This window comes from Schistocerca cancellata, chromosome 1, assembly GCF_023864275.1.
Source record: "Schistocerca cancellata isolate TAMUIC-IGC-003103 chromosome 1, iqSchCanc2.1, whole genome shotgun sequence".
In the NCBI taxonomy this organism is placed as follows: Eukaryota; Metazoa; Arthropoda; class Insecta; order Orthoptera; family Acrididae; genus Schistocerca; species Schistocerca cancellata.
The window spans coordinates 671618449-671635953 of record NC_064626.1 but is presented as its reverse complement, the minus strand read 5'-3'; the positions used below and the strand labels follow the sequence as shown (position 1 = coordinate 671635953).

The window sequence follows — 17505 nt, the reverse complement described above, 5'->3', positions numbered from 1 at the left end:
TCCTCGGTGTCATTTATTCCTCACATAAACAGAGGATTAATTTTACTTATAGAGGGTGTGGAGAAGGGGACTGATTTATTTTTAGACGTTAATTATCCGTGAGATTATTACCTGCACAGAAGCTGTTATAAGTACACTACTGGCCATAAAAATTGCTACACCACGAAGATGACGTGCTACAGACGTGAAATTTAACCGACAGGAAGAAGATGCTGTGATATGCAAATGATAAGCTTTTCAGGGCAGTCACACAAGGTTGGCGCCGGTGGCGACACCTACAACGTGCTGACATGAGGAAAGTTTCCAACCGATTTCTCATGCACAAACAGCAGTTGCCCACCGTTGCCTGGTGAAACGTTGTTGTGATGCCTCGTGTAAGGAGGAGAAATGCGTACCATCACGTTTACGACTTTGATAAAGGTCGGATTGTAGCCCATCGCGATTGCGGTTTATCGTATCGCGACATTGCTGCTCGCGTTGGTCAAATATCCAATGACTGTCAGCAAAATATAAAATCGGTGGGTTCAGGAGGGTAATACGGAACGCCGTGCTGGATCCCAACGGCCTCGTATCACTAGCAGTCGAGATGACAGGTATCTTATCCGCATGGCTGTAACGGATCGTGCAGCCACGTCTCGATCCCTGAGTCAACAGATGGGGACGTTTGCAAGACTACATCCATCTGCACGAACAGTTCGAAGACTTTTGCAGCAGCACGGACTATCAGCTCGGAGACCATGGCTGCGGTTACCCTTGACGCTGCATCACAGACAGGAGCGCCTGCGATGGTGAACTCAACGAGGAACCTGGGTGTACGAATGGCAAAAAGTCATTGTTTCGGATGTATACAGGTTCTGTTTACAGCATCATGATGGTCGCATCCCTGTTTGGCTACATTGCGGTGAACGCACGTTGGAAGCGCGTATTCGTCATCGCCATACTGGCGTATCACCCGGCGTGATGGTATGGGGTGCTATTGGTTACACGTCTGGGTCACCTCTTGTTTGCATTGACGGCACTTTGAACAGTGGACGTTACATTTCAGATGTGTTACGACCCGTGGCTCTGCCCTTCATTCGATCCCTGCGAAACCCTACATTTCAGCAGGATAATGCACGACCGCATGTTGCAGGTCCTGTACGGGCCTTTATGGATACAGAAAATGTTCGACTGCTGTCCTGGCCAGCACATTCTCCAGATCTCTCACCAATTGAGAACGTCGGGTCAGTGGTGGCCGAGCAACTGGCTCGTCACAACACCCCAGTTACTACTCTTGATGAACTGTGATATCGCGTTGAAGCTGTATGGAGAGCTGTACCTGTACACGCCATCCAAGTTCTGTTTGACTCAATGCCCAGGCGTATCAAGGCCGTTATTACCGCCAGAGGTGGTTGTTCTGGGTACTGATTTCTCAGGATCTATGCATCCAAATTGCGTGAAAATTTAATCACATGTCAGTTTTAGTATAATATATTTGTCCAATGAATACCCGTTTATCATCTGCATTTCTTCTTGGTGTAGCAATTTTAATGGCAGTAGTGTACTAGAAGCCTTTTGAGGCGTTTCTTACGACTTAGTTCAAACTAGACGTTCTTTCGTCAGTGATGTCAGTTGAAGGCTGATGCTTTCAGGACGACAAGTGGTTCGATTAAATCGCAGTTACCACACCTGCTCCTCTGTGAAGATCACAGACTGCGTCAAATAAAGGAGTGCAGATGGTCATGAGTCTTGCAGTAGACCGCCACCTAAACATTCAATAATAAGTCCCATAAACATCAACACTCACTTTTATCGCTTACGTTCGCCAATGAGAACAGGGCGAAAACTTTTATTATCGATAAATAATAGGAGTTTCAACGTCAGAAAATTTTGCTTATGTCACTACGTATAAATTAGATCTCCTCCGACAAACGTCTGTAATGAGAAGCTATACTTATTTCAGTTGAATTAGACACGTCCCTAGTAGCATGTACAACCCGGTATCGCCCTTTTGACGGTTGCGTCGCGTTGTGACACGGACTCTTCAGACACCGAAAGTGATGGGGAACAATCCTGCTTCATGAATGCTCAGTCAAAAACCACAACGCTGCAACTGTTCTCCGACCGGTCTATGCCAAACGCTGCGCCATTGTTCCCACAACATCGTTCCTGAACGGTACCTACATTCACAGCTTCACTCCACACGCCACGATTGCAGACTATACACATTGTACCAGAATTGTTTTTCCCTAGTTCCTCGGCCGGCCTGAGTGGCCGAAAGGTTCTAGGCGCTACAGTCTGGAACTGCGCGACTGCTACGATTGCAGGTTCGAATCCTGCCTCGGGCATCGATGTGTGCGATGTCGTTAGTTAGGTTTAAGCAGTTCTAAGTTCTAGGGGACTGATGACCTCAGAAGTTAAGTCCCATAGTGCTCAGAGCCAACACTAGTTAGTCGCTTCATTTGAGGATGCTACGTGGAATGGAAGATTTACACAATCTGTAGAAACTGAATTTTATTTCTTTTATCGTTGTGAGCATTAGGCCATAACCAGGTTCGGGAAAATAATACGCTTTGCTCATTCTAAAAGATGATCTGGGAAGTTTCAAAAGCAATTTCCAATACTATGGCCAGTGAAAGTGATCCGACGAACAAAGGTATATGATGGAGAGAGTTAATGTTCGACTTTTCGCGGGCGTTACCGTTCATTAATATTTTTTCCAAAGTGTATTGGGGTATAAATTTTATTTTTGACAGCGAAGTATTCGACGGCAGCGCTTCTATCACTCTTAAGTGCTGCTACAAGCGACCGTCCCTCGGGCTCGATCTAGAGACTGCTTTCCAACCTTTTTTGTTTTATGGTAGAACATAATTGAGAATGTACTGTTTTTTCTTATTTTTACATGAAAAGATTCGTGAGTGTGCCCAAAACCTGCGGTTGTTACTAATACCGTATCGCTTAATCTTATTCTGGGCACCGTTTAACGTTCAGGCAATGGCGACAGTTGAACCTACTGACATCGATGGTTGATGAAATACGCGTTCTGGTGTGAATGAACACTAGTAGAGCCAACTGGCAACCACAGACGCGGGATGCTGTTGGACGGCCGAGCGCAGACTATTTCTAGAAAACGGGCAGGCGACGCTTCACAAAGAACGTGCGGTACGTTTTGGCGCTACTCACGGGGATTTCTGCCTCTGAAAGTGCGATACGAGGACGTGACGAGGCCGATTATTTTCGGCACAGCAGACAGTGACCTCCACAGAGCAGCTGCCCACGTGGGGTCGAGTGTCTGCCCAAAGGAACGAATGTGCACTTCAACTTGACAAAATATTAGCACTACGGTAACACCACTTATACTCAACCTTTTGCCCCCACTTTACACTATGTTACCCCCAGATGTTTCATTTCTTCGGGATAGGAAAGGGATAGGAACTTCTTCTTCTAATGATATTCAGCAGCTGCAGGATCCACGAAATCTTTTTCTTTCCTTATAACTTTTCCGAACACACTGAACGGTTTGTTTACCCAAGTATGTACTAAAAACGTGTGCACGCTCATGCTTCTGCACACTTAATGGCGTGACAAGGAAATAAGAAGCCAGACCGGTGTCGTCAGTGATCATCATAAGCTATGACAGCCATACGGCTATCGTCCACTACGAAACAAAGTAACATGGCTATCTACGACGCAAACGGACGGACTACTTTGTTTTTTCACGTTCGGTAAGACTTTGGAAGCTCGCGAACCTTAACTGAAAAGCCTTTATTTTGAGACTGTGTGTCACAATGATGATCATATCTCCTACAAAATAATACAATGAAGAGCCAAAGAAACTGGTACACCTGCTTAACATCGCATAGCGTCCCCGCGAACACGCAGAAGTTCCGCATACACGACGTGGTATAAACTTGAATAATGTCTGAGGTACTGTACTGCTGGAGGGAACTGATACCATGAATCCTGCAGGGCTGTCCATAAATCCGTAAGAGTACGAGTGGGCGGAGATCTCTTCTGAACAGCACATTGCAAGGCATCCCGGATATGCTCATTAATGTTTATGTCTAGGGAGTTTGGTGGGCAGCGAAAGTGTTTAAATTCAGAAGAGTGTTTCTGGAGCCACTCTGTCGCAATTCTGGACGTTTGGGATGTCGCATTATCCTGCTGGAACTGCCCAAGTCCGTCGGAATGCACAGTAGACAAGAAAGGATGCAAGTGATCAGACAGGATGCTTAAGTACGTGTCATCTCTCAGTCGTATCTAGACGTAATAGGGGTCCCATATTACTCCAACTGCAGACCCCCACACCATTACAGAGCCTCCACCACCTTGAACAGTCCCTTGATGATATGCAGGGTCCATGGATTCATGAGGCTGTCTCCATACCCGTACATGTCCATCCGCTCGATACAATTTGAAACGAGACTCGTCTGACCAGGTAACATGTTTCCGGTCATCAACAATCCCATGTCGGTGTTGACGGGCCCAGGCAAGGCGTAAAGCTTTGTGTCGTGCAGTATTCAAGGGTACACGAGAGGGCCTTCTTCTCCGAAAGCCCATATCGATGATTGTTCGTTGAATGGTTCGCGCGCTGACACTTGTTGATGGCCCGGCATTGTTATATGCAGCAATTTGCGGAAGGGTTGCACTTCTGTCACGTTGCCCGGTTCCCTTCAGTCGTCTTCGGTCCCGTTCTTGCATGATCATTTTACGGCCGCAGCGATGTCGGAGATTTGATGTTTTGCCGGATTCATGATATTGACGGTACACTCGTGAAATGGTCGTATGGGAAAATCCCCACTTCATCGCTACCTCGGAGATGCTGTGTCCCATCGCTTTGTGTGCCAACTATAACACCACGTTCAAACTCACTCAGATCGGTTACTGCTGCTACAATGACAGGTTATCAAGATTTAACAACTGCATCAAACACTTGTTGTCTTATATAGGCGTTGCCGACCGCAGCACCGTATTCTGCCTGATTACGTAGCTCTTTGAATACGCATGTCTATACCAGTTTCGTTGGCGCTTCAGTGGCAACACTGTTTCGAAAAATGTCTGCACTGCATATAATCGGAAAGCATCTGTGTGTTCGTGCGTCAGTTGTTGTGAGAAGCTCGTGTTATTGTTTCAGAGATGAGGCAGTTTGCATTAAAAAGCGAACTGATATTGTGGAATGTTACATAAAGACGGTCTTCATCAAGGCTTGTAAGGAAAATGCTTCAAGCCAATTGTCCTGGTAGAAACTCCCCACGACCAGCGCTATTCAAGATGTGTACAAGAAATGGAGGGCTCTAGGATCTGTTCACAATGTGCAGAGGAATAGGCGGCCGACAGCGAGGCCAGAATTCGCATTAACATGACGAGAAGTCCCCGCAAGTCAGTAATGTTATCGCAGCAGTTCGTTGTGTCTCCTACATCGTACTAAAAATGTGAAATTAAAAGCCTATCGTGTATATTGAAAGAGTTGAAATTTGAGGATCGGGAAAAAACAGTCCATTATTGTAACTAGCCATCAATTGGTAACAGTTACTTGGATTCCTTGCTTTACTTCATGTCAGATGAGGCCTGGTTTTATTTGTCAGGTTATGTAAACTCCCAGAACTGCAGATAGTGGTTGCAGACAACCCACATAAGAACATCTCCACTCAGTTAAGATAAGTGTTTATTATATCGCTTCTTAGTACTGCCTCTAAATAATTACCTACACGATCTGACGTGCTCATTATGTTCACCACTATTCCTGTAGAACATTCGCCATTCAGTATAGCGTACTGCTGTCTATTCCTCAAATAATCCTCAAGCCAGTCACATAACAGCGAAGAACTTCTACAATGGTATCTTAGGAGTCGGTGTAGTAGTGTCGAACGTCTTCCGGAAATCTGGGGGAACCAACTGCCTGGTCACCTGTATCTATTGTTTGCAAGACGTGTTCCACACGAGCGGTCTTTCACAAAATCTTTCTGATTTCTTTAAGATAAGCTTGTTTTCCTCTGAGAACTTCATAATGTCTGACGTTTGAATAAGCTCTCGGTTCCTCCAACAGTTCAGCAACATTGGCCTGCAATTCTATGCGACCGATGTTTTATCGATTTTGTAAACAGCAGGGACCTGCGCTCCCTTCCTGCCACGCAGTACTACTTGCCACTCAACAGTTTATCCTCAGTATGAGTTAAAGAAGAAATTACACTGCAGCGTATTTAATGTAAAATCGAAGCAGAATTCCGTCGGGGCCAAAAGCACTGTTTGCTTTAAGAAGGCTATACTCCCCTCCACCCAACCCCAGTACTATTTATTGATTTATGGTTGATTACTACTTGCTGTAGTTGTTTAATTGGGAAAACAGGCATCGGAGATTTATAAGAAGCCAGTTTTAGAGGGCGAACTCACTCCCAAGGTATGTGCGCCGATAACTAAAGTTTTGACCAGGTGAGCCTACACTTTTCTATAATTCATTCCCTTCCAGAATATTCAAATAATAATGAGTTTTAATATGTGAACTCTTTTGTACGACACAGTTCATTTATTCTATTTTAAATTCAAATATTACGTCTCTACTTGTTCTGAACACACTCATGCTACAATTCCAGTCACTCAGCTATCACGAGTTTGAATGAGTTTACCATATCGGTTCCAAATTTCAGGCATTACCTCCTACCATGGACAACGCAGTGGCCAACGGCCTTCACTTAAAGACCGAGAGCAGCGGTGTTTGAGTAGAGTTGTCGGTGCTAACAGACAAGCAACACTGCATGACACAACCGCAGAATGTGGGAACGTATCCGTTAGGACAGTGCGGCGAAATGTAGCCTTAATAGGCTATGACAGAACCCGACTAACGCGAGTGCCTTTGGCTTACAGCACGACATCGTGTGCAGTCTTCTGGGCTCGTGACCATATCAGTTGGACCCTGTGGCCTGGTCAGATGAGTGAGTTGTTACGCAGACACCACGAAGCCATAGACCCAAGTCATCAACAAGGCACTGTGCAAGCCGGTGGTGGCTCAATAATGGTGTGGGCTGTGTTTAAATGGAATGGGCTAGGTCCTCTGGCCCAACTGAACCGATCATTCGCTGGATATGGTTGTGTTCGGAGACCATTTGCAGCTATTAATGTACTCCACGTTTTCTAAGCAATGATGTCATGTCACCAGGCTGCAATTGTTCGCGACTGGTTTGAATAACATTCTGGACAACTCGAGCGAATGATTTGGCCACCCCGATTGCCGGATATGAATCCCATCGAGCATTTATGGGACATATAGCGGGGTCAGTTCATGTACGAAATCCTTTACCGGCAACACTTTCGCAATTATGGACGGCTATGGAGACAGCATGGCTCAATATTTCTGCGGGGGCACTTCTAACGACTTGTTGAATCTGTCACATCGAGCTGCTGCACTACGCTCGAAAAAAAGGGGGTCCGATACGATATTAGGAGGTATCCCACAACTTTTGTTGCCTCAGTGAATATCATTTGTGGGCCTGGGTGGAGGCCAAACACTTGTTCGTTAATATCCTCACCTGTAAATTTTTAAATACAGTATTTAATATTTCTGCATCCTGTCTGCTGTCTTCAGTTCCAACACCAGGCGGAGTGGAAGATTTGTCCCGCATCCTATGCTGTCCACCACAGCCTTATCTCAATCCCTCATTACCTATCCAAGTATCTTTTGTCAGCTATCATTCTTGCAGGTCCTGAAAAATCCTGGAATTCCAGTCCTCCTTAGATGTCTATCTGTTATATTTTTGAGGTATTCTGTCACCATATGTGCATCTCTTATGATCTATTATTCTAGTTCCTTTCTATCCACTGTACCAATGTTGAGTCTACTTCCATTTTTGTTTTATGTCATCATTTCTTAACTTCTCCATTAAGGTTTAATTCCACCTCAGTGTAAGAGGAAAATGCTTCTTTAGTAATACTTCATGCCTTATCCTCAATATTTGCCCACGTTAATGCACTTTTGTCCGCCCTAACAGTATATTTCACATAGACGTTCGAGAGTAATCTTGATCGCTTGAGGTAGTCTTGAGCATTAATACCAGTGTAGCGTATGTAAACGATTTTGCTCCAAGCGCTCTGGAAGTTCCTGCATTGCGCTACTTCTACTGTGAGAGCTACCCTAAAACGAAATACCATGTTCAACAGAAAAGATGTCCAGTGTGTCAGCACAATAAAGAATTACTAGCATGAACATCGAGAAAAGATAGAAAGCACTGTACAACTTTAACTGAGGGAAAAGGTGCACTAAAAGAACGGATGTCAACCTACTAAGTAACAGGAGGAAAACATACCACGGACAAAATATAAACCGACAACAAATCTACGAAGGATTTAAAGACGCGATCAGCTTTGCCAGACTAGAGGCGGCATCGAATCAGCTAACAGTGCCGAGAATGTATACAAGAACCAAACACCAAAAGGAAAATCTATAACGTTTCCTCCACCTTATACCGTGACTTATATTCAACTGGGGTTGAAAGACCTAGCTGCGTACCCTCAGCTTTTGGAGCACTTACTACTTATAGTTTTTCACAGAAGAAATATAACTTATGATACTGAGGAGCTGTACAAGCAGTTGGTTACATCGCATCATAGAACACCATTCGACCTTCGGCAACGGCGGTGATTACAACTTTCACGTAATATATTACCCTTGCATGGACACAAGGTGTTTAAAAACTGCCCGGCTAAATTTTATCAGAAATCATGACGTCATGCATGAAATTCGCAAAATAACTGAGGACATAAAGTTCGACAATCTGTGTTTACAAGGCCCGTACAATGAAGGTGAAAATATCCCTGGAATGCTAGTCTCAGATCAGCTCGTCGCACACGGTCAAAAACGGATGAGAGCCACTGTCATTTTTAATAAAAACACCTCAGCTAAAAAAAACAGACTGCTGTAATGAACTCCTGACGTGTGTGGCGATTTTGATAGACACGGGCGGTTTGATTTTTGTCTTAATGGATTTACGGTTCATCGATACCACAGATAGGTACATTGAGCAATTTAAAGACTTCAGTCACCTTGACCAAAGGAAGCCACTAATCTAGACCACGTACGAAAAGGCGTAGTCACTTTTATGGTTTAGTTCAGTGCAGGATGAAAGAGGCGTAGTACTACAAGGAAGCCGTAATGTAATTGCTTGTGGAAGTGGAATACAGACGTCCCAGTAATTAACGAACCTGCAGTCAAGATGACCAGAACCTGGAAACTTGAAAGAGATCTCATCACGAGTGACCACACTGTTATAATCTTCACTGTTGTCTGCTGTAGAAATGAACTGAAGAGGTAAAGCATTAAACACTTTAAAGACGCGATACAACGTAAGGAAAGCAGAATGGAACCATCTGAGGAGAATTTTCCGCTTTCCGGACCTCACGGACTGGTCATTGTAACACAAGAGGCCCTAAAGGTCCAATACCAGACATAAGATCAACGGGCTGGAGTGCACAAGTACCACGGAACGAGGGATTTCGGAAGCTAGAACGGGACTCGGAAGGGCAAGAAGATTCTACCAGAAAGGCCACACTGCGGAAGAAAAACGTCGCAGATTGGGCAGATACAGGAACGTTAAGCAACAATTTAAATACCGCCTGCGACAGGCAAGCGCGGAGAGCTGGAGCCGATTCGTGGCACAGAATCTACATCTTGACCCATTGGGTACGCCGTATAAAATCGCCTGTGTGAGATATTATATCTCTGACAATGTTATCAATTCTCAACGAGCAGATGGCAGCATGATAGAAAACTGCCAGCAATATGCACTGTTACTGATGGACACACACTTTCCAGAAGGCATTGAGGAGGACGGATTTGATGAACCCCTAGAACTGCGGAACAAAAGTAGATAAGCATAAGGTGGAGACGGAATAGCTTTTCGATTTTCAAAAGAGGAGGTGAGGACATACGTGCTAAACCAGAAAAGCAGTAAATCACCAGATCCTGAGGGCATCCCTGCTGAAGTTCTACATATCCTTCATACTTAATTAGTTTATATTTGTGCCAACTCTATACAGCACGTTTATTGTGGAGAAGAATCCGGATATTTGGAAGAAAGCAAACGTAATTATGTCAAAAAAGGATGAAGCAATTACCCCCTGGCTCCAAAAACCTACAAATCAATTTGCCTAGGCAAAGTGCTGGAGAAGCCGCTGTGTGGTAGCCTAGAGGAGAAAAGACTTCCTGGAAGAACTCCAAACAATATGGGTTCAGAAGTGGGAAATCAATAGAAGACTCTGTAAATGAGGACACAAGGGTTGCAAAAAACGCTTTCCGTGAATGTGTTGTAGCCGGGCCATTTGATCACTTAACGGCTATCAGTACTTTTTAACTGCCTGAATGACTTACTGCCCACAAGCGTTATACAATTTTTTAAGAACTATTGCCAAAACAGACAAGCAATTGCACCGTACTCAGGAGAGACCCTTAAAAAAGAAATTTCTAAAGGCTGCCCACAGGGATCCATAAGCAGCTGTGTGTTGCGGGATTTGGTACTCGATCCGGTATTCGGAAGGCTGCAAGACACCGAAGCGGTCCTAATAGCAGTGGCTAATGCCGAGGACACGATGATCCTTGTGACGGAAAGCGCCAGAAGTAACCTGGAGTAAGAGTGTAGAAATACGTCAAGAATTCCATCAGTGATCCCTAGGGGTTAAATTGTCTGTTGCGGTGAAAAAGACCACGTACATCTTATTAAAAGGAAACTTTTCAAGGGGATCGATCATGCGCCTTAAAGAGGAAGTCCATCACCGCATACCTTGGTGTCTTTTTGGACGAGTGACAGAATTATAGTGCATATATTATAAAGAAACGAGAAAGAGAGGTAGGAACATAATGAATAATTTTATTATGTCTAGCCAGATTCGATTACAAATTACCAATGGAAACAATAAGAAAGAATCATAACACATAACAGCGATCATGGGGTATCTACAATATATTGTGGGAGTGCTTGGGCGAATAGACCTCTTGTTTGTAACACCGGCGTGAGAACTTCACAGGGTCCAACGAGGAATACTTCTTTGATTGACGGGAGCTTTTGGTGCTGGGTAAGTTGAGGCGTTGCAGTTAATAACTGGAACATGTCCACTAGATCTCCAGATACGGAAAGAACGGCAATGTATTGGCTAAAGAAAGATCATCATGAGCGCGTCACTTATCACTCGACCGTCGTCCGCTGTACTAAGGGTGGTCGCGACGGAAGATCGAGAAGCAACGCAAGGAAGACAGCTGAGGTCAACAGTTGTGGCATGCGTACAGCAACTGGCTGCATGTACGGCGATTGTAACCAGTAGGGTGGAAGAGCAGTTGTAGACAGTGTTTCGCCACCCAAGAACGGGGCGGACGTGACTGCGCTCCTCGCCGGCAACAACGATTATCCTTCGAAACGTTGCTATATACCAGGGAGCCGGCAGACAACGCAGTAGGCAAATTCCATCGCAGCGCCCACGGAACTGGCAGGCAAGCTACTGAGTGCATTGTGGAATGTGGCAGACAAAAAATACTCTTGTTTCGTTACTGTTCACAATCTATTTCAATTAGTTACAGTGCCAACTACTGGCAGACCCAAGGAAAGCATGTAGTAGGACAATAGTAGTGGTATATTGTTATCAGACAGTAGGTGTCGTCTTCATTAATAGCAGATGAAGTTATCGTGATAGGAAGCAGAATTTTGTTCGATTTTATAGTGTTTTTGTGTCATTAGAGGTCGATGATAAGAAAATAAAAGACAGTTGAGAGTAACAATCTTGAGTTTGAATGAACATAGCCAGCGTTTAAATTATAGGTGAATAACTATAATTAAATAAGTAAACACGTAAATGAATAAAAACTTACACCGTGCTACAGTTTACGCCCATTAACTTCATCTTCATAGGTTCCACACGCTTAGAATACAAATCAAGTCATTACATTCTCCACTCCTAAATATAGGCTTTCGTTCATATCCACATTACGGCTAATACGGGCTCGGCAAACTTGGAGCACTTCTGGGACGGCCAGTAACTGAATTTTTTGTTTCTTTAGTATTACACGCGAATGCAGATTACGGTACCTGTGTGCTCCGGCAATGTCATACCCGTGTGGGTGGCCAATATTATCCTTGGATATAACTAGATGGCATCTTTGATGAACTGTACAAAAGAAGCGTAGTTCAGAACTAAATTGTCGCCTCCATCTACGCCATCAGAGCTTTCGTGCGGTTTCAGAGTCATGAAGGCCTATGTACGCCTAAGGTATTAAAGTTAGGATGCTGTCTGCCCAATGAAGATTTGCCATATGTTTTGTTATTCATTTGAAGCAATATCATAGGTGAGATATAGTGTGACATTCTGTGTCAATGTGCTTAACAGGTCCACAGCAGACAATCGAGACGAATTTGCAATTATAAACGACGTGAGAACTTCAGGATGGATGTAACCATTCCTTGCTTACAGTGCACATTATGAAATATTTTTGATATTTTGTCGTGTGATAAAACTGACGTACAGTAGCTTACAGAATTTAGGCATGAGGCCACGTGAGATAACACTGTCGTGTTCTTGGCAACGAAAAACTGAGGACCGTTTCTGAATAAACAAGTAACCCATACCGGATAGCACGTGTCAACAACACAGACAGCGGAAACCTGTCAACGCAAGCGTACAGTCAGGGATGTGTTAACGTCGACAGTTTGCCTACAGTATCAATGGAAAAAAAAACTTGCGAACTTGCGACTTGAATAGAATCCTGCGCACATTTTTGTATTGTCAAAAACTCTATTATCCGCAAGCTTCTTTTCATTGCATGTGCATGCATAATGTCTAACTTTCACAAACAGCTTGTAAATAGCCGCCGGTAAATTACTGCTAAGCCATCAGTAGTTCCACTCTGCCAGTCTTGTAATCATATGAGTTTTATGGCAATTTAAACAATACACATATTACATAAAAAAGTACTGTTAGTTTGAAAATTAATGGCATTCCTGTTAGTGATACGAATACAGAAGGCTCTTGTTGCTTGTTTTATTCTATATGTGGTACTGTAATATTAAGTTGAGCTAAGTTCTTTTCCGCTAACGTGTTAATACTATAATCATTTTACGGAAACCACGAGTTTTATTCATATGTTCATTAATAAAAGGACTACACCTGTTCATTCGTATAAAGACGGAGATTTTTTTTACAGTTTTCGAATGAACGTACATAACACGACTTTAACCTAAAATATTTTAAAATTATTCGTGTAATATTTTCAATATTGACAATGATAGGCACGAAAAGTTGTCAGGGAGTAGGTACAGAAGTGATGGCAGAAACTAACACGTATACTGAAATAATTAACGTCCGTTAGTACGTTGTATTATCAGTAATTTACACCCACAGCAAAGTGCACATGTTTTCTCCCGCGTAGTGCTGTCACAAAATTGTCAACAAGAGTGCGTTTAGACTTCACGGAGCTGCATTGATCGATACGCTTCCGACAGGCTTAGGTTAGGAGGCGGCATGACTGGAAAACTCACCGTTTCTATCGCCGAGGGGCTGGCTCGCACAGCTGTCGCCGTCGCCGTCAACGTCAAACGGCAGCTGATAGTCGCGGGGACCCTCGCCACAAGTCACTCCCGCGTCCTCCATTTTTTAAAGCGTCTTTGTCAGCGGAGCAGCCACAGCTGACAGCACAACCGGCGTAGCGACACACCCACCGCCTATCCGCCGCGAGCAATGTGCGCTCGCGCCTGCGATTTGCTCGTCGTGGCGAGCTGAATCGACTGGGCGTTTGAACTGCTCCGCGCTTCGACCCGTACTGGCTCCACGACGCTGGAGGCGCCCTGCTGCTTCCGATTCCTGGGATTCCGGAAAATGTCATCCACCCAAGTAACCAAAATACTCCACTCTCCTTCTGGCACGATCCCCACCACCGGCAGAATACCCAGCCTTCGACTAATTTCGCACATTTTCGGTGCAGAAGCTGACCTACAGCGAAGGAATATTAATTGCCTGCCAGGTTCGTTGTTAATGAAAAATGTATTGGATCAAAGACGTGATTGGAAAATGGAGTTGACGAAGCCTAGTCACATGTCACCCCAGCGCAGAAAACAAGTAGTTGAGTAGCGACATATTACTTTTCAGTACAATATGCAGAAGAATTTCAGAGTACCTAAAAAACTGTGTAATGTTTACGAGCGCGTTGCGTGGCTACGAAATTTTCTTATCCACGTAACACAAAGAAAAAATTCAGAGCCCTGCACGGCTGCTACTATTTCCATGATATGGCACAGATTGCTGATAAAGAAGTTACAGAAATTACACCGAGACTTGGTGCAAACTGTAGTTGCCGTGTGCCTATCGAAAAATAATTAAAAAACCCACTCTTATCTCTCTTTATTCCTTCGAATTTCATACTACGACATCGCTTTCATTCTCCTTTGTTGTTGTTCTTATTTTCAGCAGTATGCTCAGCAGGTACTGAAAAAAAAGACCCATTGAAGGAATAAACACACTCTGCAGACCAAAGATAGTTCTTTGAAAAATTGTAATGACGCAAAGAACATCACTCATACAAACTTCACTGTAGCACCCTGGAGAATGTAATAAATGAATATAAGACTACATACATAAAATCTGAAATTGAGGATTCAGAAACAAAACTAAAACCACGTGGAATGTGATAAAGAGGAAATTTGGCAGGAAAAAAACCCAGGTAATGTGACATACATAGAAATAAAGAAGTTAGAAATATTGTAAAGAAAACTGAAATGGTTGCAGAAATCTTGAAAAAGTATTTTTTGACACCAATTGAGAAGGAAGGCTTTATGGAATCTGTGGATGAAGCAACATCTCTTCTACAGAAAGCTGTTCGCAGTAAAACCCTATAGATATCCTTAATACTGTTGCCGATACCTACAGGCAAAATATTGATTAGTCACTTGACCAGTGTAGAGTAATGACACTGTTTTTGAATGGATAGATTATGCACTTATGTATCATGCTGTATACATTGACTCATTCCATATCTCTGAAGGGTCTCCTTGACAGGATCTAAAGAATATGATGAATGTAAATAAATTTTGGTAGACTGACAATACGTTGAGGTGATAAGTACACCTCTTACTACTGAACAGTCAAATTTTGGAAGCCATTAACTAAAAAAGTTCTTCAGTAGGTTTCTTTTGCGATGTATTGAATGCCTTTGATTGTGTAAACTATTAAACTGTTTTGAAAAAGACATAACATTATGGTTTAGGTGGTACTGTCAGTTCATGGCTTAAGTCATATCTAAAGAAATCAAAGCAGACTGTAATGCTGAATGGCTCATCTGGAAAACCTGACTCATCTGAGTGGGCCAGTGTAATTTATAGTGGGCCACAAGGCTCTGTTTTAGGTCCATTGCTACTTCTTTTTTCATCAATGCTCTGCCATTTTGTTCGGATACTACAATTCTCATTGATTAACTGTCAAATAACGATCTTGAACAAACTGGAAGTAAAATTTTTCACTGAAATTTTAAACTGGTTTTCTCAAAATGGTCGTTCACTCAGTACATATAAAACCCACTCATTATATGAGGTTCCATACATCACAAAGAAATAAACAGAAAGTTGAGGCTACAAAATTCCTGGATGTTTGTAAAAGCAACAAATGTAACTGGTCACTTGCTTCATCTTTTTGACTTAGCTCAGAAACTGTCAACTGAAGGTTATTGCTTCAGTGCCTTAGGCAAATATCATGAAGGCTTCGTATTTTGGCTACTTTCAGTCTTTAATGTCATACAATAGATTTTGGGAGAGGCAACTTCTCAGGAGAATAATGAGTAGCCTCCATCACTGGCATCTTGCAGGTACCTAAATTAAAAGATTGGGAGTACTTTCATAACCATCTCACAGTATATTTTTTCCTTGCTGAGTTTCGTCTGTAATAAATTCTCTCTCTTGAAAGCCAACAGCAAGTAAGACAACAACACAAGAACCTAAAACAGTCTGTCGATTGAATTAAAAAACTCTTAATCTGGTTCATAAGAGACTTTATTACTCTAGCATTAAGCTGTATAATGTACTCGCACCATATACTAAATGTTTTCATAAACAGTTTCCCAAATTCAAACTAACTCTCAAAGAATACCTCATAGAGAAATCTTTTTTATATAGTTGATGAATTTCTAATCACTGTCAAACTTACAATTGTTTCAGAACTAGTTTTAATTAATTTTATGTCAGGAATTCTATATTTAAAATGACTGTGATGCACTGCTTGAAAACAGTGTAAACTACAATGTCTGTATCATATTTTTCACCTTTTTTGCTGTCTTAAGTACACATTAAGTTTGAACTTTTACCACACACACATTATTTTGGGCACTATCATACACCTGTGAAAATTTGGTTTTCATATTCATGTATTTATTGATTAATACTTAGCATATCTTTGCTTACTGTATGTATATTATTCGTCCTTCCACAGTGAGAAGCATTTTTACTGTAATTGCATACATGTTCTTTAGTTGATTCCTTATTTACATTATCTCCTGTGTATAATATATCTTCATATATGTGAGCTATATTTGACCTCTGTACAATTTGACACATTCCATATCCTTGCAATTCACTAACTACCTGGAGCTATGGAACACTAAACAAACAAATAAAATTTAGTATTTGGTTTTGAAGTGTGATGAAATCCATTTGAAATTTGTTCTGTCTTCTCATGATTTTTGGCAATGACGTTTGGCACAAGCTGAAATTAGTTGTAGAAAACCCGATGCCTTTCTTTTGACTTTTTTTCAGTCCACCTTCTCCAATAATTCTATCTTCCTTCTATATTCTATAATGGCATTCCAATCATTTAAGACTATCATACCTATTCTCCTCATGAATATTTTCATAATGTCTCCATTTCCTCACGTATTAGTTTTAATTTTTCATTGTTAGATTGTGAACTGTGCATTAGTGGTTGGTAATTCCTGACCCCCCCCCCCCCCCCCCTTCCCCCCGAAAGCAAAAATGAATAATTCGTAAACTGTTCCCCATGGGAACACTTTCTTATTCCTTTTGTTACTCAACATAATGCCTAGGCTTGTGGCTTGTTAGCAATTCTACAATGGTGTAATGATTCTGTTCCAGGCACCTCCCCCCAAATAGTTACAGAACTGCTCCACATGAATAGAGAATACATCAGTAGCAGGAATAGCAAAACAATGTGACCAAGTGTATTTGTATTCTCAACAAATGATAGTGAATCTAGAAATATTATACACACAGTGAAAAATATATTTACAGAAGTTTTGTTGATGTTATATACAGTGAGTAGAGATAAAAACACGAAGCTGGAGCATTGCTAAAGTTCACCATATAGCTGTCAATTTTCGGTGAGCTATTAACTCAGTTCAATTGACCACAATCCATTTCACTCACATTCAAAGTACTTTTTCAAGAACACAGCTATATGCCACCAACTAGTTATGGACATTTTTAACATAAACTGAGATATATTTGATGTTACATTTTTCACTCTTCCTTTCCATTTTAATTCTTTTGCTTTTCTTTC

At 42.3% G+C, this 17505-nt stretch overlaps 1 protein-coding gene across 1 annotated transcript in view; it reads right to left on the bottom strand.

Annotated features, from left to right (window-relative positions):
- The window catches only part of LOC126183905 (AMP deaminase 2), a 450522-nt gene extending 436775 nt beyond the window's left edge, over positions 1–13747 (bottom strand). Inside the window, exon 1 of the mRNA XM_049926251.1 lies at positions 13488–13747. Coding sequence (XP_049782208.1) covers positions 13488–13599 — 112 coding nt within the window. The 5' untranslated portion in view covers positions 13600–13747. The remainder of the gene's footprint in view (positions 1–13487) is intronic.
- Positions 13748–17505: the final 3758 nt, after the last annotated feature.